General features: G+C 55.0%; 2 protein-coding genes across 3 annotated transcripts; one reads left to right on the top strand and one right to left on the bottom strand.

Moving 5' to 3' along the window:
• The first annotated feature begins 352 nt into the window (after window positions 1-352).
• On the top strand, window positions 353-11,929 carry DNAAF8 (dynein axonemal assembly factor 8). Its single transcript, XM_080830397.1, has 8 exons — window positions 353-487; window positions 2,280-2,452; window positions 4,845-5,342; window positions 7,036-7,150; window positions 8,704-8,827; window positions 9,892-10,020; window positions 10,377-10,490; window positions 11,266-11,929. Exons 2-8 carry the CDS (start codon window positions 2,330-2,332, stop codon window positions 11,546-11,548), a joined length of 1,386 nt encoding a protein of 461 aa, XP_080686523.1. The 5' UTR covers window positions 353-487; window positions 2,280-2,329; the 3' UTR covers window positions 11,549-11,929.
• A 1,453-nt stretch (window positions 11,930-13,382) lies between these two features.
• ZNF500 (zinc finger protein 500) lies at window positions 13,383-21,146 on the bottom strand. Of its 2 annotated transcripts, none has more exons than XM_080830203.1 (5): window positions 20,649-21,146; window positions 18,869-19,052; window positions 18,583-18,650; window positions 17,237-17,345; window positions 13,383-15,287 (listed from the first exon to the last, which is right to left on the bottom strand). In XM_080830203.1, exons 1-5 carry the CDS (start codon window positions 21,048-21,050, stop codon window positions 14,605-14,607), a joined length of 1,446 nt encoding a protein of 481 aa, XP_080686329.1. In that variant the 5' UTR covers window positions 21,051-21,146; the 3' UTR covers window positions 13,383-14,604. The 2 variants fall into 2 exon arrangements, with proteins under 2 accessions (XP_080686329.1, XP_080686328.1); XM_080830202.1 differs by having other exon boundaries at window positions 17,237-17,348; window positions 20,649-21,101.
• Between the last annotated feature and the right edge of the window lie 1,146 nt (window positions 21,147-22,292).

The following is a 22,292-nucleotide window of genomic DNA, read 5'->3' as shown; positions in this document are numbered from 1 at the left end:
CTCGCCCTGTCAGGACCGCGCAGAGAGGGGAGGCGGAGGCCTGAGGTGAGTGGCCTCGGGCCTGCCGCAGCTGCGAAGGGACAGGTCGGGATTTGGACAGGACGGCGGGAAACGGGGAGTAGGGGTGGGTGGGAAGGTCGGCGATGTGTTTTCCTCTTTCCCAGCTTTAGATATTTAAAGGCCTGACCCGGGAGGCCGTTGGCGTCTGGTTGTCATAACAACGGGGCGCCTCCGGGCAGGACGGGCCGGGGGCGGGGCTAACGGGCTGCAGCCAAGAAACGGACATGGAGACGCCGCCAGGTTCGGAGGAGACTGGAGCGGCTCTTTGGCTTACCTTTAGGCATTAACCCCAGTCCGCTGAACGAGCGGAAGTCCTCACCTGGGCGTTCAGGACCCTGCGCGATCTGGTCCGTTTTCACCAAATATTCCAGCGACGGATTCCTTCTTCCCCCAACTTGTCGGGCAAGCTCCGCTCCTCTGAGTCACTGTACGTGCTGTTCCTGCATCCGGTAGAGCCCTTCCCTCTCCTGTTGCCTTGCAGTAGTCTCTGGTAGCCGCCTTCACCTCGGTGATTCTGCTGTCCTACAATCGGCCCTACAGAGCCCCGTTTCCAAAAAAGCATCCGTTGATGTGTATATGAGTTGCGTCTCCACCCTGCTGTTCGCAGTTCAGGGTGCACCAACTCCTGCCCCTGCTTCCCTAACCACAGAAGCACATCTCCTGCTGCTACCCTAATGGGATATTAGCTAGACAGAGCTAGGGCCCACGTGCTCTCTTCCCGTCACCTACGCACGGTGGCCTCTGGTGCCGCAAGGGACGTCCAGACACTGGCTCTGAAGTTCCATCATCCCACATTCCTAAAGTCACCGTGACCCCTGAGGGACCGGGCTTTCTCCTGTTAGACTCTGGGATACAAAAGGGGGAGGATTCTGGTTAAATGCTTGGGTGGAGGAGGTTAATCTGAGTAGTGAACCCAAAAATATCTCCTGAGGACTCCAAAATGCTAGTTCTGTGTAAGGGGGCAGTAAAGTGTAGTGCAGCTTGAAATCCCCTCTAACTCTGATACGAATTCTATTTTTGCCATTTACTGACAATGTAACTTCTCTGAGTCTATAAAAGGCAGATAATAATAGTGTATCTATGTTATGTGGGATACAGTTTACAGTCTATTTGTCAAACACAAAAATACTCTCTATCATATACATATACCACCTATGTATATAGGTTATTATGTATCTTTACATATATCTATATACAGTTGACCCTTGAACAACACAGGGGTTAGGAGTGCCCACCCCCCACACAGTCAAAAATCCACATAGACCTTTTTTTAAGATTTTATTTTTAAGGGGCTCAGTCGGTTAAGCATCTGTCTTTGGCTCTGATCATGATCCCAGAGTCCTGGGATCGAGTTCTGCATTGGGCTTCCTAGTCAGCTGGGAGCCTGCTTCTCCCTCTCCCTCGGCCCCTCCCTCCCCTGTTCTTGCTCTCTCTCTTTCTGACAAATGAATAAAATCTTTTAAAAAAGATTGGGCAGAGGGAGAAGCACTCCTTCCCTCCCCGCCGCCGAGCAGAGAGCCCGATGTGGGGCTTGATCCCAGGACACTGGGATCATGACCTGAGAGCCAAAGGCAGACACTTAACCGACTAAGCCACCCAGGCGTCCCCCACAAAAAAAAAAAAAAAAAAAAAAAGATTTTATTTTTGAGTAATTTCTACCCAATGTGGATCTGGAACTTACAACCCCGAGATCAAGCGTCGCATGTTCTACCAACTGAGCAAGCCAGTCACCCCTCCACATACAACTTGTGACTCCCCCAAAACTTAGCTACTAATAGCCTACTGTTGATTGAAAGCCCAACTGATAACAGTTGATTGACATATATTTTGTAAATGTTTTATATGTTGTATTCCCATATAAAGTAAGCTAGAAAAAAGAAAACGTTAAGAAAACCATGAGAAAATGCACTTACAGTACTACACTGTGTTTATAGGAAAATAATCTGCATACAAGTGGACCGGCACAGATCAAAGCCGTGTCGCTCAGGGGTCAGCTGCCTCTGGGCCCCACCTGCACCACACACAGTGCGGGCACAGGGACCGACAGGAGCAGGAACCTGGGGAACCAGAAGGGAAACCAAGTGGGAGGTCTGGGAGTCTGCATTCATCCCCCATGGTGTGGTAGGTGCTTTGAAAAGGCAGCCCTCTCTCCCTACCCTGCCCTGAGCTCCTGACCCTTGGCCCCAGGACCCTCGCACTTCACTCTGTGTCCCCTGCAGGGCTGCTTGGATGATGGCATGCTGAGAAGCACCCCAGAGCCTGGGCCCCCATGGCATCCCCGGACAAAGATGAGGAGTCCTCATCTCTCTGGGCCTCCCAGACAGAGCCCTGGGATGCCATCCTCAAGGCCGTCAGGGAGCAGCTCCCATCTCTGGACTCAGATTCCTCCTTGGTAAGCAAGTGCCTTCTTCCTAGGCCCCGAATGCCCTTCCTTCCCAGGGCAAACATGCTGCTGCCCCACGGACAGCTTCGGAGCTTTTCAGCTTCTGTGTTTGTCATAATCTTGGTGGTTTTTATTCTCTGAATACATTTACTGGTACTCAGAATCCTCCCAGGCCATTTCAGTGACCCCAAACCATGACTGGAGAATTCCCCAACGAGCTTATCAGGATGCATTGAAATGGTAACATGCATTCATTGAACAAACATTTATGGAGCCTACTTTGCCTTTTCAAGAACAAGAGCATCGGGGCAAGGGCAGCTGGAGCCTGAAGCCCCCACCCCCGGCTCTGCCCACCGCCCTGTAACCCAAAAGTCCTCTCATTTGTCCACAGTCAGACTGCGGGCCAGACGAGCTGTTCATCTTCCAGAGAGATCAAACTGCCCTGATCCCAGACTTGTCAGAGGAGCTGGCTGAAGACCCTGCCAGGGCCTGGCTTGCTACAGCCGATGGGCCTTCTGAGGTCTGTAGGAAACAGGCTCCAGGGATCCACGACGCTGGGCCCCTGCGGGCAGAATGGGGTATGAGTGTGGGTGTCCACTAGACCCTAACAGCGGTGGAGCTCAAAGAGGTTAAAACCCCAGCACTCCCCAAACATTTGTTGATTGAATAATGGTGACAGTGGGGATTCAGAGGTAAGACGGTGCCCCTAGCTGGAGAGGCCAGATGAACACAAGAAACAATTAGGAAACACCACAGCACACTCTATAACTAAGTAGTTATAGAGTTAGTCATCACCAACCATCAGAGCAAAATTTCCATTTTCTTGTCTTTCCATTTCCCAGAGACCAAAAACTCTACTAACAACTAATGACTTGGTGCTTAAAATTAATTGCTCCCTTTATAAATAGAAGTCATCAAAACGGTTTCATCACTGGGCAGGTCCCCAACCGGTCAGGCCTGTTCAGCTCCTGTTAAAAGCTCCAAGAGACTGGCTTAGCTCCATTTTAACTATTTTGACTAGTGGTCACTCATTAACCAGGGGACTGGGGGATGCTGCCTAAGGCCAACACAACCAGACTTCCGTCAAAGCAGGGAAAGCAGACTTTATTCAGTAACTGCTGACAGCCGGGGAAAGAGCTGAGCTCCGTCTGGTCTGTGCAGAGGGGGCTGGGGTTTTAAAGGGAGAAGGGAGGGAGAGAGCAGGGCCCACTGGAGTCAGGGCCACGAACGACCACAGGGAGCCGGTCAGTGTGGGTGTGACCAGGCCAGGAGGTGTGTCTGCCGGCAGGTATGGGAGTCGGCAGTCCCACGGAGAAGGCAGACAAAGGCCAGGTCCTCCTGAAAGGCCCGTGACAGATGTTTCTGGGTTATAAGAGGCACATACTCACAAAAATAACCGTTTTCGGTAAATGCTCTAAGAAAGGGAGGTCAGGTGTGGTTGGAACAAACACTAAGTTCTCCCTGCAGAATGGAGCTTTCTCAGGGGGTGGGGGGTCATCCCAGCCCTGTGCTGCTGGAGGCCACTCTGGAGTCTGGTCAAGTCTCTCCATACAGGCGTGGGCAGAGTGGTTCTGTGCCGGCAGTCTGTCCCCCTCAGTGCAAGCCCTGACACAGGGTGGTCTTACAGAACCAGACAGGGCACGTCTCCTACCCACCACCATGACAGACGTCCCCCACTCACTCAGCTGTGCCTGGAAGTATAACCCCAAACAGGAGAAACTCCCAGGGCTGCCAAGCCCTCTGGTTAGTACGGGTGCAGCGACGGCCACAGGACTTTATCTCATGTTGTCTTCATTCCTCTAATTACCTCGGTGACACTCCTGGAGAATTTTTTTCAGTCTGTGACGGGAAAGTCTGCACCGGCTCATGCGGGCAGAAGCCGTGGGCTTGCTCTGGAGTCGAAGGGCCTGGCTTTCTTCTTGTCCACCCCTTAACGGCTATGTGGCCAAAAGGTGGAAACAACCTGTGTCCATCAACACACCAAACGGACAAACCAAACGTGGTGTGTCCATACAATGGGACATTCACGGAACCAAGTCCTGACGCAGGCTACCACCTCAGTGGACCTTGGAAACATAAACCAAGCGAGGACACAAAAGGACCAATGCTGTAGGATTCCACTTAGATGCCGTATCTAGAATAGGCCACTCCACAGAGACAGAAGGTAGACTGGAGGTTACCAGGGGCTGGGGGACGGGGAGGCACAGTCCCTTTGGGGTGATAAAAAAGCTTTGGAAATAGACAGTGCTGACAGCTGCACACTATGAATATACTTAATGCCACTGAATATTTTAAAATGAGTAAAATAGCAAATTCAGGTTACACACATATTTTACCACACACATACACATTCCCTGGAGCTCGTCTCTGAGGATGCTAAGGACACCTGTTTTCTCCGCAGGCAGGTGTGGTGTCTGTGGAACTCACGGCAGGACGCTGGAGTGAGGGGGGCGCAAAGACAAAGGGTTCTGCCTCTGTGCAAGGCGGGGATCCTGACGGGCCTGTAGAGAGCTGTGGTGAGGCCAGTTCCCTTTGTCGGGCGCCTGCGGACACCCCCACGTGGCAGAAAGGCGACCGTGGGGCTTTGTCCTTCAGCACCCAGGGTTCCCCCTGGGGGCCACACAGAGAAGCCACGTTCTCCCCCCGGGAAGATGACCTGGAAACAGAACCCCCGGGTGCTGCCTCACCAGCCCGCTGGAGCACAGACTCCAAAGACCACAGAGCCCTCCGAAGGGAGAGGAGGAAGATGATTGAGAAGGACATACTCCATAAAGTTACCTGGGATGCCCGCGGCCCAGCCTGCAGTGACCAAAGTCCAGTGGAGGAGGCATCGGCAGGTCTGAGACCAGAAACGCCCCCAGAGGGGCCCCAGGAAGGACCTCGGGTGCTTTCCCTCAAGGTAGGGAACCCCCTAGCCCGCGCTTCCTTTGAGGGGAGGTCCCTTGCACGGTGTCAACCTGAGGCCTGGCCCATGACACCTGTCCTAGTCTGGGCTGCTGTGATAAACTCTCATAGACCTGGGGAGCGGGGCTTAAACCCCAGGAATTCATCTCTCACAGTTCCAGAGACTGGGGAGTCCAAGACCACAGCCCCGGTACATCTGATGTCTGTGAGAGCCTGTTTCCAGGTTCACAGATGGCATCTTCTGGCCGGGTCCTTGTGGAAGAGGTGAGGAAACTCTCTGGCCCTCTTTTATAAGACCTCCACTTTCATGACCTACTACAGCGGTCACCTCCCAGCGGCCCCACCTCCCAAACACCATCACACTGGGGGTTAGGATTTCAACCCGTGAGTTTTGGAGGGACACAGACATTTAGTCTACAGCAATAACTATAGGCCCCTAGGTCCATGGTCCCAGGTCCTTCAGTGGGCGGTCATGCCTGTCTCAGTGGGTGTGGGGTTGTGGCAGATGGACCATCCTCAGCAGAGGTAACGAGAACAAGGAACAGCAAGGAGACTGGAGGAGGGGAGAGGAGGGGAGAGGAGAGGAGAGGAGACGAGAGGGGGGGAGGAAGGGAGACTAATCCAAGGCATGTTTATAAAGACAGACAACCACATACGAGATACAGAACAAACTTTGTTAAAACATAATTGCCCAAAGGGTCAAGGCTTCATTTTCATACTGATAGTGTGAGCTCCTGTTTAAGTTGTATTTAGCTCATTAATGAGGGAACCAGCAGGATGACAAAGCCGGTTCAGAGAGATTATAAGAAAGCAGGATTTTGTAAAATTCTGGGGAGAAAGAGAGGGATGCTGAGACAAAATGGCACATGAAGTACAAAATCGGTCAGCATCCGACAAGCAGCAAAGCTGTCCATTACCTCCAGGGTTACCATCTCTACGGGACAGAGAAAACCACTGCATCTGTTTCTCAGGTTTACAAAGTCATAACACGATCGCCTGTGGAAACCAAATTACCCCTGCCTCCAGGAGGTGGGCTCGTCAGAGAAGCCCTAGCATGACATTTAAACATCGTGCGATTTTTTTTTTGCCTTATTTGCAAATTTTGATTAATTTTCTTAATAACTTAGAGAAAACTGGCCTTAGCTTGTACATGAAGGTCATTTTTACCAATTCCTTTCTCATCAATTGCTGTTGAAATAAGCCATTCTTTCCTTTCTGCTTGCCCTGAAACACCTGTTTTCACACACCTCTAACGCTGCGAGAGGGTCCACAAGAAACACCAATTCCTCCTTAACTTCCCTCCCTCCTCTCATCACAGCCAGGATCCCCCAGCGCTGTCTTCCCAGTCCTCCTGTCACAGTACCAGCCCAGAACAATCTTAAAGAGCAAAACGTTTAAACCTCCCATCACTAAACCCGTATAAACCTAAGGAGCTTAAGACGACACTGGGTTTCCGGGCCAAACAGTCTTTGTACCAAAAACAAAAGTATTGCTCAAAAAAGCCGTAGGAAGGAGACGGCAGGCGGTGCGGGCGACAGAGTGTCCAGGTGGACGGGCACCTACACCCTGGGGATTCCTCACCCGCAACCACCCACGATGGCCTCCGCTGGTCACAGCAGCTGTGGAATCGGGCACTCCCGCCACCAGGACCCCGCGCTGCCTCGTAATCACTGCTTTAATTATTTCAGGAACTTGAAGAGTGGGATTTGGATCACATCCTTCAGAGTCTGGCAGGGCAAGAAGGCGACAGGGGAGATCACGCACCTAGAGCCACGTGGTGGGCAGCTGACCGCCTGGGCCGAGGTCTGACCTTGAATGCCGGGGCCCAAATGCATGCCCACAAGCAGCTCCTTCCAGGCCCTCTCAGTAAAATAGGGTCAGCCCTACAGTCCACCATGTCCTCTCTGCTGCTCAGGCCCCATGGTCCCAAACACACAGGTGCCAGTCCGTGGAAACTTCCGTCCATTCATTCACTCACTCATTCGCTCATTATATATATGACCCCCTACTGGGTGTCGGGAGTGGATGAGGCTCTGGGGATAGGAGAGGGGGACCTTCACACTGGTCCCTACCCTTGACTCACACCTTTCCCTCCTGCCCACGACCTCGGGCCTTCCTCTCTTTCTGGGAGCAAAGAGATCTGTGATTTGTCCTCCTTCAGCCAGCAGCTACGCACACCCTGCCTCCACTCACCTCCCCAGTGACAAAGCAAGCCAGGGATGTGATGACTGCCACTGCATGTGTGCCCTTGCTCTGGGCAGTTCTGTAAATAAAAGGAGAGCTCCTCCTCCCCTCTCCAGCCGTCCTGGGCCACACACATGAGTGGAGGCTGGTCTGAGGCAAGAGCGAGGAGGTGTGAGGGTTCCAGCCTCCACTTCCAGAGCAGACCTCCTCCTCTGTGGCTAACAGCCCCTGGTGCTGTTTCTTTCTTTCTTTTTTTTTTTTTTTTTAAGATTTTATTTATTTACTTGACAGAGATCACAAGTAGGCAGAGAGGCAGGCGGAGAGAGAGGGGGAAGCAGGCTCCCTGCCGAGCAGAGAGCTGGTGTGGGGCTTGATCCCAGGACCCTGAGATCATGACCTGAGCCGAAGGCAGAGGCTTAACCCACTGAGCCACCCAGGCGCCCTCCCCTGGTGCTGTTTCAACGTGGTTTTGTTTGTGATTTATAGCCTTAGCGCACGATGTGGAGAAACCCTGCCCCCTGTCAGGCAGGGGCTGGCCTGGCGGCTGTAACCGACAGACGCTTTACGGAGGGCAATGTGGCAGAAGCCACTCTCATTAAAACCACAGAAGCCTTTGACGCCCTTTCTCCACAGCTAGCGTCTATCCTCCACACACACCCCAGTGGGCGAAGATGTGTGTTCGAGGATGTTCGTTACAGCACTGTTTATAATCAGGAAAATCCGGGAATGACCCATTTTCAGTATCCAGCAGGAGTCAAGCTCAGACACCACAGAACGCGCTAAAACTCAGTGATGAGAATCTATGTTAACGCAGAATGACATAATCTCTTCCGTGAAAAAAAAATCTATAGAGGATAATTCTGTTGCGATTTTTTTAAAAAAGTGAACACACAGAACTGTTAATTATGGTTCCCTCTGACAAGTGGGACTGGGGGGTGACGAAGTGAGGGAAACCGTTCCTAGTCACTCCTACTGCACGGGGCCTGCGCATAGATCGCTCCCCTGGTCCTGCAGAGCTGGGGACACGGGGTCCTCATAAAGGGTTGCGGGTGGCAGAGGGGGTGCACAGTGAGGTAGACCCACACGTGGGAGCCCAGGGGGTCCTAAGGCTCAGGCTGCTGTAAGTCAAAGCATGGGTGTCCCCCTGAGCAGCCTCCCCGCTCTCCCATCAGACCACACCCAGCCGAACTGCCAGGACAGGCTCATGGAACGGCTCACCTTTCTGTGTGCCGCCCAGTCCAGAGCCCCTTCTGCAGACATACTCCAGGACACCACGCAGCACGAGGCCAGGAGCAGGTGAGACTTCCGCCAGCCACAGCCCCTGTCCTCTCTCTGGAACTGGCCATGCAACATGTATCGGGTCTACCCTGGGTGGGGCACCTGAGGCACAGTTCTCATTTCCTCTCAAGAATCTGATCAGGTTAGGTGCTGCCATTATCTCCATTCTACAGATGGGGAAACTGAGGCTCAGAGGTTGACCTACCAGGCCATACGTGGCAGAGCTGGCACTCAAGCCCCAAAGCACCTGTTCTTGCACACCCCCTGGGAACCCTCCCTTCAGCACCCACATGGCTCCCCCAGAGTAGGACCCTGACCCTCTGGCTGCTGTTAATTAGGCCAGCCCTGGAGTCTAACGCGAGCCAGGCCGATCAGAGCCTTTCTGTGAGAATTTCCAATCTCCCTATCTCTGGGTGGGAATGGGAAGGCTGAGGTGGGCACAGGGCACTGGGATCCCTTAAAACCTAGCTTCCCACTCTTTTTTAGGACTCTGAGAGCCAATGAATTCTCCTTTTCACCCAAGCTAGTTGGAGTGGCCTCCTATTCCTGGCAACCCAGTGACCAATAGAAATATCTAGGGGCAGGTGGTGGTTCAGTTGCTTGAGTGACCAACTCTTGGTTTTGGCTCAGGTCATGACTTCGGATTCTGCACTCTGAGGGGAGTGTGCATCCCTTCTCCCTCTCCCACTGTTCCCCCCACCCCCGCTTATGCTGTCTCTTTCAAATACATAAGTTTAAAAAAAAAAAGCATCTAGACCTGTGCTGTCCAATTGGTAGCCTCTGGCCACACGTGGCTACTGAACCCTTGAAATGTGCCTGGTGCAACTGAGGAAATGAATTTTTAAAATTTATTTTTAAATTTAATTTTAACTAGCTTACAAGTAAATTTAAGTAGCAAGTGGCCACCACACTGGGAAGCACAGATATGGAACATTTCCAATACCACAGACCGTCCTGTGGGACAGTGTCGGCCAAATCTTGAGGGTTGTTCTGAAGAGCAAAAGAGCAGGTGCGCTTACAGGGCCTAGCTCAGGGCACATTGTCATCACCAAGTGACGAAAAGCCCTGCTCTCTCATCTCAGATCTGCTCCAGGCTTCCAGGCTTCGCTGGGCCTGGCCCAGAACAGGCAGCTAAGGAGCCCAGCAGAGCCTCCCACCATCTTCATCGATCTGCGGCCCTCGGAGCCATCAGACCCAGGGTCGGTGGAAAGGTAGGAGTGGTGACGGCCCTGCTTTGCGGTGCTCACTTTGGCCTCAGGAGCAGGGGCTTGGGCAGGTGGGAGTCATGCTGGTGTGGGCAGTCCCAGAGCACCACTCAGCAGAGAGGAGTGCTTTCAGCCAGGAGCTGAGCCTGGCCGACCCTCCCGCTTGGTCCCATCAGCAGGCTCTCCCTGCAGGGAGGCAAGAGCCCAGGTGGGGCTCTGAGCAAACAAAATCTGAGCTTTGGTACATCGCCCTGGGGGGTGTCCCTCTACTACTTGGCAGGAAATCTCAGTGGCCTTGCGTCAACAGGGAGGCCTGGGTGGCCTGGGGCACATCCCGTGAAGCCAGTTTTCCTCTTCTCCAGCTCCAGCTCCAGCCCCAGCTCCTTTGACAGCGAGGAGGAGGAAGAGGAGACAGTGGCTCCCAGAGACCAGTGGGGCCCCACTGAGCAGGAGAGTCCTTGCCCCCGGCGGCTACGGTAACCACCAAGGGGCTCCCATCACCCGGGGACGTCCCATCTCTGCTTTCCACACAAGCCCTCAGCCTCACACACTGAATATTTGTGCTTTCAGCTCTGTCTTGTACCCACAGGGACAGTATGTGTGGGTCTGGGGAGAGGGGTCTAGGAGGTGGCCGTGGGAGCTCACTTGGGGCCCAGCCTGGACTGCTGTCCTCCCAACATCACCAAGAACACCTTAGTTCACTCCTGAGAAGGGAGTAGTGCTTTCCTTCTGAAAAATAGCTCCTCAAATTGATTTGCGCCCTACTCCTGATAGCACTGGAAGTGAAGTTGTTGGGATGGAATGAAGTGACGGTGGCTGGCTAGAAATGAGAGGCCTGGGTGAAGGAGGAAGCGCAGTGCCCCATCTGGAGAAGACCCGCTTCCTACTGGGCAGAGGCCTCGCACGGTGGTCCTGGGGCCACTCAGACTTATATGCTGTATCTCTTGTTTTTGGAATTGCAAAGCCTGTGGATCCTATCCTCTGGGAATGTCAGAGTCCAAGGCAGCTTTCCCCCTAAAGTACATGTCTAGGCATAGAGGAAAAAAGAAAAAAAAATCTGAGCTGAGAAGTGTCACACAGGTGTGCTCCCGGAAGCCTTGAACAAGCTGACATGCCCTGTGACTCAGCACAGGCTGAGAGGCCAAAATCTCTCACTTACCGTCTTGAGAACCAGGGAACACAATTCTGGAAGCACTCTGGCCCCTTCCTGTGGGGAGGTCTGGTGGTGACTGATCGTCTCTTGTGTCACAGGGACTGCACTGGGAAGAGTCAGCTTCTCCAGCAGCTCAGGGCATTTCGGAAGGAGACGGCTCAGCCCAATTTGCCTGCCACTGGGGGTCCCAGTGGCCGGAAGGCTCAGGTCCCTGAAGATCCAGCCAGCTCCGCAACTAGGAGGAAGCAACATGTACCAGCTTGGGCCGAGCCCCAGAACGCCCAGGCCAGACACCCAGGGGGAGGTCCCAGGGTGCTAGGGGACACTCTTGGGCTGGGGACAGCCAGGGAGGCCCTGGTGCCTCCCCTGAGCCAACCGTAGCTGCCTCCAGGAACCGAGGGGCGGAGGAGCTGGGTGGGATGATTCCACTCTCCATCCACATGCCCTGGCCCCTGGCTCTTCCTTGTTTCCGTGACAAGGAGCTTCTTCTGCAGCGTGGGGACCGCTGAGCTGCGGGGCAGTCTATGCACTTACAGCAAAGACGCCAGAACACAACCGTACAGAGCGTGTGACAGCAGCACCTCTGACTGCCCCTGGGAAACACACCCCACAGAGAGAGCACGGTCTGTGCCGACAGTGAGACTGTCCGATTTCTTCTCTCCTGTGTCTGTACCCCTGTTTGGTGCGCATCTGTTATTGGCATCAAGCAAGCTCTTTCTAAAATTAAAACTTAAGTAAAACATATTTAGAGAATTTCAGGGTTGAAAGGGTCTTGCAAGAGAATCGAGCCTGATCTTCTGGGTCCCTGGCTGCTTGCTATTCTGTGGCCTAAATGAAGACATCACACGCTCTCTCTCAAGCACCAATTGGATTCTTTGATAAAGCGGTGAAGGTTTTTTCCCTTTAACCACGATACAAAGGCACACATCTGTTTTAGGGTCCTTCCAAACTATGGGTGGAGCTGATCTTCCCAGAAAGTACCGAGTGTCCTGACACCCAAATGGTCCCCACGGAACAGGGCAGCGCCCCGCCGTGTGGATGACATCCCTTCTGTTACTTTGCAAGCACTATTCCCCACCGCCCCCTGTTTTCAGTCCTTTCATATCGTCTCAGCCCTGCCGTCCCCAACAGGCTGAAGCCCTGACCTGGGGCTACCTCTGTTCTCTCATCAACTTGTATCTGAGGTTCCACTTCTCACAGTCTCTGCCCCGTTCCGCCCCGCCTGCCCCAGGGGAAGAGCAGTCATCTCAAGTCCCCGTGACACGGGCTCAGCGGCTTGGCAGGGTCCTTGGGATTGGGCACGTGTTCCAGCATTCGGCTGAGGTCACCACATGCGCTGAGGATGGGTAAGGGTCTCTTTCCTTCAAGCCCTGTACCAGACAAGGCAGGCTCAGCCAGCCACACTGAGGGCCACAGACCCCCTTGATATGGCCATGGGGGCCCCCACACCAGCCCCCACCTGCACCAGTGAGGAGCCAGGGGCGAGACAACTTCCACCGAGGCCACAGGAGGCCCTGGGTGGGCCTGTTAGCAGGGAAGGTGACCAGGCTGTGTCACCTGGGCTCCCGGGTCTTGCCCATCTGCGAAAGTCCCTCCCCCTCTGCTCCAGGGCACCGGCAGTGCAGTCAGGGCTCGGCCGCTGGGCAAGGCAGACTGGACGTGACCACCTCCACCCATGCAGCCTGTCAAGAGCAACGGCCAGCTTTTTTTCCTTTAAACCCGTTTTCCCCACCTCTACCCCTTTTAACGCCAAGAAATTCATTAAACATGTTTCACAAAGTAAGAGGATAAACACTTTGTTCCATGGGTGAGTGACCATTAAGGCAAGCCAAGAAGATGATGGGGTAGGAGTTCGGCTCTGAGTTTAAAGCCAGTTCTCCCACGTGGACAAGGTCCTGGAAGCACTCAGGACCTCAGTTTCCCATCTATAAAAGGAGAGTCACAAAAGTCCTATGTCCTAGGACTGTGTGAGAGAATATTCTGGAACAGGCACTAATGGGCCCGGGTCCCAGGGCAGGAAGCAGGCGGGCAACCGTCTCAGCACCAGCCTGGACACAACAGAAGTGAGCCTACAGACTCACGGCCACATAGGGAAGGAGAGTGGTCGGCACCGCCAGGCACGCTCAAGTGCCCTGGAAGCACGCCTAGAAGGTAAAACTGTGCTTCAACTGAGTGGCCCCATTCTCTGGAGAACACACAGGGCAGAGCGCACGAGGCCAGAGAGACTGACTTTGTTTATTAAAGGAACCAAAAACAAATCACACATCCTGGAACCTGGGTTACACTGAAAGATGGAAAATACCTACAGTGATTGGGTAACAAACAGAATGGAGCACAAGACAAGGCCCAAGGCAACCCCACCATGGGAAACTGCCACACTCCCTGCATGGAATGTTCCCGAACCAAGGGGTTTCAGCAGCTGCCCCGACTCCAGTGACGATGAAACAGAACAAGGACCCTCTACTTTTCCTGTGAGCTGCCTGTCTGCCTCAGGAAGATCCAGTGGGTCAGCCAAGGCTGCCTCTGTCGTGGCCACTTGGGGCTGGAACAAAGACAACCATGGACTCCTGCCGTGGGGACAGATGGGAAGACAGGTCAAATCCACAGGCTTCCTCACAGGCTGGGGAGGCTGGAAGATGGGGTATCAGAGACGTATTCCCACACCAGGCATTCATCCTTTAGAACAGCTGTTGGATCTAGGAAGGTGACCCCCAACTCACCCCATGGTCCCGCTGGTAACACAGGGACACGGAAAAGCCCCCACAGCCTACACACAGAGTGTGGCCAGGCTGGAGGGGACGGTGAGAGGCCAGGAAAGGCTGGGGTGTGTTAACGCTGTAAGAAATTGGAGCCGCTGAGGCTTCCCCAAAGCGGGCCGATGACGCGTCCCCGGCTTCACGTCCACCCACAACCTCAGAACGTGCCCTTATTTGGAAACAGAGTCTTTGCAGATGTAACAAAGATGAGGTCATTCAGGACCAGGGGCCCTAAATTGAATGACTGTGCCCTTAGAAGAGGACACCAGAGCAGAGAAGAGGCAGAGACGGGAGCGATGGGACCGCGAGGCGAGAACACTGGGGACGCCGGCAACATGAGAAGCCAGAAGAGAGGCGTGGGATGGTGTTTCCCATCAGGGCGTCCGGAAAGCAGTAGCCCTGCCTACACCTTGACTCGGACTTCTGGCCCCCTGAACGGTGAGAATCCATCCCTGGGGTGCTGAGCCACCCCGGCTGTGCTCATCTGGACAGCGGCCCCGCGGCCCAGGCCCACCTGCTCTGTGTCCAGCCGTCACTGCCACGCTGCCCGGATTCTTCCCTCAGCCCGGGCGCCTGAAATGTCCCACAGCCATCAGCTGGGCCCCCAGCAGGGGCAAATGGGGTGTGTCCGAAACGCCTTCAGGTTAGGGTTCTGGTTCCGGGATAGTCGCTCCAGCAGCTTCATGAACTCTGACCTTGAAGTTCTGAACGGGACCCCTGAGGCGGGTAGCTCAGTGAGTGGCGGCCAGGCTTCGGCCCAGCAGCCTCCTGGAGCCGCGCTGTGGGGCTCTGCGGGCCCGGCGGGTGCTGCTCTTCGCTGTGGATCCGCTGGTGTTTGTGGAGGTCCGTGCCCCGGCGGAAGCCCCTGCCACAGGCTGGGCACACGAAGGGCTTCTCGCCCGCGTGTGTCCTCCGGTGCGCGCTGAAGTGGGAGCTGTTGCTGAAGCGCTTCCCGCACTCGGCACAGGCGTAAGGCCGCTCCCCGGTGTGCGTCCGGCGGTGGATGACCAGGCTGGAGCTCTGGCTGAAGCGCTTCCCGCACTCCGTGCAGGCGTACGGCTTCTCGCCCGTGTGGACCCTCTGGTGCGTGCTGAAGTTGGAGCGGTCGCTGAAGCCCTTCCCGCACACCTGACACTTGTAGGGCCGCTCCCCGGTGTGCGTGCGCTGGTGCTTGGTCAAGTGGGATGTTTTGCTAAAGCCTTTGCCGCACTCGGGGCACGTGTACGGCTTTTCGACTCGTCGGGGTCCTCCTCTTTCCAGAGGCTGCTCAGGTCTGGTCATGCCCCCGGCCGGCTCTCGGTCCCACTCCCTTCTCATCGACACGTCCTCCCTGGCGTCCTCTCCATCAAGTTGCGGCCCAAGCCCTGGGACAGAGAAAGCACAGTCCCTGAGGCCCTCACGCGGAGGGGGGATGCTTCTAAGAGGGCAGAGGCTGGGCGGCTGTCCCATCTGAGGAACATGAGAGCAAGGCTCAGAGCACTTAGCAGGGGAGTGTCGGACCCCAAATGGAGATAATGAACCATGGCCAGCAGCCCATGCAACCCTCACAATGCCAGTGAGGTGGGTGCTGTTACTGCCCCCATCATAAGATGGGGAAACCGAGGCACGGGAATGTTGAGGAACTCACCCAAAGTCACTTGGCTATTAACTTACAGGGTGGGCTCTGGAGTCTAGGCTCATAACCTTTAGGCCAAGTGTTCTCATCCGGGGGCAGTGGCAGCCTTCAGAGGGCACTCAATGGGCAGTGTCTGAAGGCATTTTTGGTTGTCACACTTGCCGCTAGTGGGTGGAGGCCAGGGATGCTGGTGAACATCCTATAGCTCCCAAGATGGCATCATAACAGAAAATTCTACAGCCTCGGGCTCCTGGGTGGCTCAGTGGGTTAAAGCCTCTGCCTTCGGCTCAGGTCATGATCCCAGAATCCTGGGATCAAGTCCCGCATCGGGCTCTCTGCTCAGCAGGGAACCTGCTTCCCTCTCTCTCTGCCTGCCTCTCTGCCTACTTGTGATCTCTCTGTCAAATAAATAAATAAAATCTTAAAAAAAAAAAGAGAAAATTCTACAGCCTCAATGTCAACAATATTTTGGTGTTTAACCAAACAAACCACGGCCAGACTAAATAACCTCTCACAATGTTATCTGTAGATCTGTATAACAGCTATAATCAGCTGACAATTAAAAAAAAGCAGATCACCCTCCATACTGTAGGTGGGCCTCAACTCATCAGTAGAAGGTCTCAAGAGCAGAACCTGAGGCTTCGCAGAGAGGGGCAGAGGGAGAGAGAGAATCCTAAGCAAACTTCCTGCCCAGCATGGAGCCCCTTGCAGGCCTTGAGATCATGACCTGAGCTGAAATCAAGGTGGACACTTAACTGACTAAGCCAGCCAGGTATCTCCCCCAGAGAAGGAATTCTACCTCAAGACTGCAATACAGAAATCCTACCCAGGTTTCTAGTCAGTTGGCTGCTGCAGATATCAGACTCAGGACTGCAACATCAATTCTCACTCGAATTTCTAGTCTGCAGGCCTGTCCTATGATTTTACGCTTGTCAGCAGTCACAATCCTATGAGCCAATTCCTTAAAACAAATGTTTTAACTTACACACATACACACACACAACTGGTTCTGTTTCTCTGAAGAAACCCAACTGATACCAAGAGGCAGCTCAATTCCTTGAGCTGAACATGCTGCAGGGAGTGAACGGGTATCTGGAATGTCAAGAGAGTGGAGCGGGGAGAGCAGCAGTGCTGTGTGGAGAGCTGGGGGTGGAGGTGGTCAGGAGAGGCTGTGGATGGTCAAGGCCTTGCCAGGAGCAGCTCGACCCACAGGGCTGTGGGCAGCACAGAGGCGGAAGTGAAACTGGACCAACCATGTGGGTGAAGGCACAAAAGAACAAGGAACCCAGGACCGCTATGGGCACCTGCCTGGGGCAAGGTGAGCAGCCATACTCTCCCCACTGCAGCCGGGCCCCTGATGGGTCACTAGCAACCCTGGCTTGGCAGGCTGCACCCAGCTGCTTGCTGAGCGGACTCTCCAGGGAGTGGCCTGGCCCACTGAACCCACCGGAGCACGGGGTGCGTTCCTGTTTCAGCACGCTCCCCACTGAGTCCTCGGGCCGCTGCGGCCTGAGAACTGTTGAACCGGGAGATCGGAGCAGGGAGATGCCGGGCCTGGCATCCCCGAGGCCCACACACAACTGTTGGGAAATGCCGAGCCGGCCACGGCCAGCCTGGGGAAGGAGACCCCCTCCCTGAGACCGGCCCACATCAGACACGCCACCCATGAGCAGTGGCCGGGGCCTCTCCGCACGTTACCCCTGTGTTCCGGCAGTGCGTCCCAGCTGCAATCCCGCTGAGCTGGGTCCGGGCTCTCCCACTCCTCCTGGGACAGGTACGCTGCCATGTCCTCCAAGGTCACTGGCACCTGCTGGAATACAAACCACTCAGTCCCATGCTGCGGCTCCAGCAAGTGGGCCAGCCTGGTGGGCTCGCCCACCCCCTCCGCGTGTATCACAATGGCAGGTCCTGCTCGTCTCCCCCAACTTCCTCTCTCCAATGCCTTCCCTCTCCATATGCTGTTGCCCATCCCTCCTCCTCAGGCTCTGCTCAGAGAACGGCTGAATCCTGCTCCCTGGGAGGACACCATTAGCGCCGCACCCTGTCCCTCTGCTGCTGGGCCAGAGACAGTGCAGAGAGATTCACAGTCTGGAGCAGCTGGTTCCACTGTGCGCTCAGCCACGGGGCCCAGGTTCCCCAGGGGCATGAGTTAGGCATGCCCTGCCTCAGCTCAACCAGCCCTAGGACCCAAGCGGGGTGTCTTGGGAACTTCAGGAAGCCTCTAGGCCAGTCGTTCCAAATCTAGCACCAAACTGACCCAAGGAACAGATTAAAACCCAAGCAAACAATGTCTAGAAGAGGTAAATCTGTACAGACAGAAAGCAGGTTGCCAGGGGCTGGGGAAGGGGGAATGGGGAGCTGTTGCTAATGGGTATGGGGTGTCCTGGGGAGGAAAGGGGAGAACTGGGACGATGGCTGCATAACCCTATAAATACGCTAAATGTCATGCAGTCCGAACAGCTGAGCCGGGTGTGTGTGAATTACACCTCGATAAGCCTGTATTTTTTTTTTTTAAGATTTACTTATTTCTTTTAGAAAGAGCAAGAGTACCACGAGCAGGTGGAGGAGCAGAGGCAGAGAGAGTCTCCCGCAGACTCCCCACGGAGGGCAGAGCCTGCATGGGGTCTGATCTCCCAACCCTGAGATCATGACCTGAGCCCAAATCAAGAGTCGGGTGCTTAACCAACTGAGCCTCCCAGGTGCCCCTCAATAAAGCTGTTATTTAAACAAACAAGCAAAGGAGATTTCAATTCCAGGCCAGGGCTGGGGGAGGAATCTATATTTTTACCTAAAGTCCCAAGAGTCTAGCGCCTAGCTGGGTTGGAAATGACTGCCCCAGCTCACCATTAAGCCCCAGAATCTTCTGGGGCACAACTAATACTTGATGGGATCCGAGAAAAGACCTTGAGAGGAGAAAGTTGGGGTAAAGGGGCCATTTCACAAGGACGTGCCTCTGCGAGTTGGACCTGGCACGGGAGAGAAGTGTCCCCGTGACAAGGGTGGGGTACACACGGGGAAGATGCAGACTGGGAACGTGCACTCACCTGGGACCACGACGAAACGAAGGACGTGGCTGAAGCTGCTGTCTCCTGATGCTGGGAGGCCGCTGGGCCTGGGGAAAGAGGAGAGTTGCCAGAGAAGGCCACACAGTCAACCAGTGTGGACAGTAGCAAAGGCCCAGACAGGTGCAACTACTCCCCACCTTTGCTCAGCTCCCAGGGAGGAACCTGTCCTTCCCACATGCACAGAAGCCCAGCCTCCTGTGATACCCCCTTCCCTCTGCCTCCTTCCCCTGCAGGGCTTCTTTCATCTACAGGGTTGGCTACTCACCCCTCTTTGGCCAGAGCTGGGGGCCCCTCTTTGGTCTGCGGCTCCGTTGGGATGGGGGCTGCTGGCTGGAGCATCCAGACCCTTCCTCCAGAGACAGCTCCTCCGGCCTGGCCTCCACTTGGTGTTTTAAGGACTGTTCTCCTGTCCCGTGGGGCGATACATCATCAGGGAGCACCTCCAGGCCCTGCATGCAGACAGAGATCTGTCCACCAGCTCCCAGAAGGTCGGGAGAAAACCCACGAGGTCCCCAACCACTGTCTCAGGCACCCCTGGCCATCCTCCTGTTCCCAGACTCTGCCCAACTGTGCCTCACCCCCCCCAACCCAGGGCTTCCTCTCCCTGTCTACCCCCATGGCCCACCACATGCCACACAGTCCTCCCTCCAGACATGCTCGAAGAAGGAATGTGAGCTGCGAAGAGGTCAGGCTCCCAAGTGGGACAAAGTGAGACCTTCACTGTTCCTGGATGAGTCTCCCCAGTCTCTCCCCATCACACTGCACTGTCATTACCATACTCTTATCCTTCCTTCCTTGGTGCTCCCAATAGACCTGGGCCAGGAGGACCCCGAATCATGTCTCATTTCAGAAGTTCGCGCTATTCCATGTGCTACGTTTTCTGAATTCACCTGCCGGTGCTCTGAAACAATCTATTTCCCAATTCCAGAGAAGGTGAAGAGGATGAACTTGGGTCTTGGAGTTTACTAAGCTCTGCAACAGTACTTGGGACAAGAGACATCCCCCAGGAACTGTGAAACCACCGCCAGGGACCCCTGTGTCAGGCTCAACATTGCACACCTCTAAGAGGAGACAGTCCCCAGAGGTTATGGGGTGCATGGAGCCAGAGGGAAGCCATGCTAAGAACCCCAATGCCAAGGCTGGAGGGGTTGGGAAGGGATCCTGAATTCCTGCTGGCCACGATAGCAGGATTTGCCTACTGCAACCAACTCACACTATGATCAAATTTGGGGGGGATGTGCCTATGCTGCTGGGCAAATAGAAAAGCAGTGTATGGCCAATGGTACCACCACAAAAAAGGTCACCTGTCCATATTTGCCAAATATTTAACCTAGAAAAACTAATCTAATCGAAGCAAGAGAAATCCGTAAGACTTCCCACTCCTCAGATTTTCTTAGAAGCTGGAAATGTGCCCTAGAGTGGTGCTGTCCACAGAACTTTGCGTGACGACAAAGAGTCCTACATCTTCGTTGTCTAGTAACCAGTACAGGGGCCACTGGCCATGTGTGACGACTGAGCCCTTGAAATGTGCCTGGTGTGACCTAGGAAATACAGATGACATTTTTAGTTGTAATTTTAAAAAGACCACATGTGGCTGGTAGCCACTGCCTGGGATGGCACAGCTCCAGAGAGCCTGGGGACATGTGGGGGCTCTAACCAGGGCATCCACCAGCCCCTGCTTTTTCTTCCTCCTCATTCTGGGATCTCTTCAACCCCTAGCATCCTGCCTGGGAACGTCTATAACCTCCCTCCCATCAAAAGCAGTGTCTGACCTCCACCGGGATGATGCTGATGAACCAAACCACACAGCTAGTGGGCTACATGTGCTTAGTCGATGGATTTACACCCATCAGCCAAGGCTGAGAAACACTCCGCAGTTGCGTTCTTCAATTCACAGGTGCAGGCAGCCCCAGTCCCCCCCCAGGGACCCAGGCAGGCCATGGCTCTGAGCCCAAGGAATTTCCAAATGCAGACCTCAGGGGCAGGGCCCTGAGGTCTTGGGGCCCCGTTTCCTCACCTCAGGGCCAAATTGCCCCCCACCTCACCCGCTGCCTCTGTTTCCTGGGCTCCCGCTGCAGCCCTTCCACGAGGACCACGGCCTCCTCACCACTCTCCGGCTGCTGCTCCCGCACCCGGGCCTGGATCTCCCCTGGCAGCACCATCAGGAACTGCTCCAGCACCAGCAGCTCCAGGATCTGCTCCTTGGTGCGCAGCTCTGGCCGCAGCCAGCGGCAGCAGAGCTCCCAGAGGCGGCTCAGGGCCTCCCGCGGCCCGGCCACCTCCTGGTAACAAAAGAGCCGGAAGAGTTGGCGGAAGGTTTCAGGGCTGGGGTCTTCTGGCTCCAGGGAGGGCTCCTCTTCCCAGCAGAAATCCTCCTCCACCTTCACGATCAAGATCTCATCTTGGTCCAGAGGCGGTGGAGGCTGGAGACCAGGTGTGGTTGCCATTGTCTGGGGCAGGTCTTGCTTTCTAGTGCCTCAGGGCTCCAATTTGTGCTTCCCCCGTACCTCAGGCCAGACACTGGAAATGATGTTTGCAGGGCTCTGTACAGAAACAATAAAATCAACTGGGTTTGGTGTTAGGGCTAGATAAGCATCTACCCAGAAGCCCCTGTGCTTGCCCCAGAGCCAACTCACTGCTCACTGGCAAAAGAAAACGGCTTTAATTTGTAAGTTAAAGCGTTCTTGTGGCTACCCCTGCTAATTCCCAGGCAAGTTACTCAAACCCTCGGAGCCTCGGTTCCGCGTTCAAAAAGCAGAGAAAATGGTATCCCTACACAGAGGCTGCTGAGAAGACTAAAGGACTTTTGGAAAGGGTGTCACGCATTGCCTGGAATAGAATCAGAGTTGGAGAAACGCGGTTTTTATTATCACGGCTGGCCCCCCGGGCTGGTGAGAACCAGGGATTCTGTCACGACCTGACCCCCGATTTCGGGCCCTGCAAGCCCCATAGGCCCGCCGGGTACCCCCGACTGGATGGTCACCTCGGCCTCTCCAACTCCAGGGTCCTGGGAGTGCTGGGAGTCCCCGGCCGGGCTGCTTTCCCCGGTTTCGTCCTCAGGTGGAGGGTGAGCGGCAGCCCAGGCCGAGCACAAACCCGGGCTCTGGCGGGGCCCGGGATGGAAGCTCGAGCCGGGCCCCCGCGCCCCGCACCCGCACTCACCCGCAGCAAGGCAGGCCCGGCCGAGAGCTGGACCGCGGGAGCAGGGGGCGCAGCAGGCAAGCTGTCCACAGGCAGGACAAACAAACCCACACAACGAACACGGGAGACGCGTCCTCGTGAGCCGCAGATTCAGCACGCTGTGGGCGGGCTCACTGGTGCATTGTGGGTAATGTAGTCCCCGCGCTACTGGCCGAGCCCGCTGTCGAGTGTGGGACTGAGTCTGGATAGGCGGGTCCACGCGGGCACTGTGGGCAACGTAGTCCTTGAACGGTGGCCGACCAGGAGTAAGAGGGTGAGAATGAGACCGCGTGGGCGGGCCCACGGGAGGCATTATGGGTAAAGTAGTCCTTGCACCTTCAGTGAGGGGGCAAGGTTATTGAGGCGCCGCAGGTTCTGGGCAATTCTCTCTGCATCCTTTCCATCCGCTCTCCCCTGGCCTGAGAAAAGTACACTGCGGGCCGGGACTTGTGAATTTACATTTCTACTTACATGTACTTCGTATGCACCAGGCTCTGTTTTAAGTACTT

The sequence above is a fragment of the Martes martes genome (genome assembly GCF_963455335.1).
Source record: "Martes martes genome assembly, chromosome: 18".
Classification (NCBI taxonomy): Eukaryota; Metazoa; Chordata; class Mammalia; order Carnivora; family Mustelidae; genus Martes; species Martes martes.
Note: the sequence above shows the minus strand (reverse complement) of the source record. Positions and strands in the feature narration are given on the sequence as shown.

Excerpts from the sequence above, each read along its gene's own strand:
- DNAAF8 (XM_080830397.1), top strand. The coding sequence starts at position 2,330 with ATGGCATCCCCGGACAAAGATGAGGAGTCCTCATCTCTCTGGGCCTCC. Across the intron at positions 5,343-7,035 it reads CTCGGGTGCTTTCCCTCAAG|GAACTTGAAGAGTGGGATTT; the intron begins GTAGGGAACCCC and ends TAATTATTTCAG. Across the intron at positions 10,021-10,376 it reads GACCCAGGGTCGGTGGAAAG|CTCCAGCTCCAGCCCCAGCT; the intron begins GTAGGAGTGGTG and ends CCTCTTCTCCAG.
- ZNF500 (XM_080830202.1), bottom strand. The coding sequence starts at position 21,050 with ATGGCAACCACACCTGGTCTCCAGCCTCCACCGCCTCTGGACCAAGAT. Across the intron at positions 19,053-20,648 it reads CCAGGAAACAGAGGCAGCGG|GGCCTGGAGGTGCTCCCTGA; the intron begins GTGAGGTGGGGG and ends GTCTGCATGCAG. Across the intron at positions 18,651-18,868 it reads CCAGCTCTGGCCAAAGAGGG|GCCCAGCGGCCTCCCAGCAT; the intron begins GTGAGTAGCCAA and ends CTCTTTCCCCAG.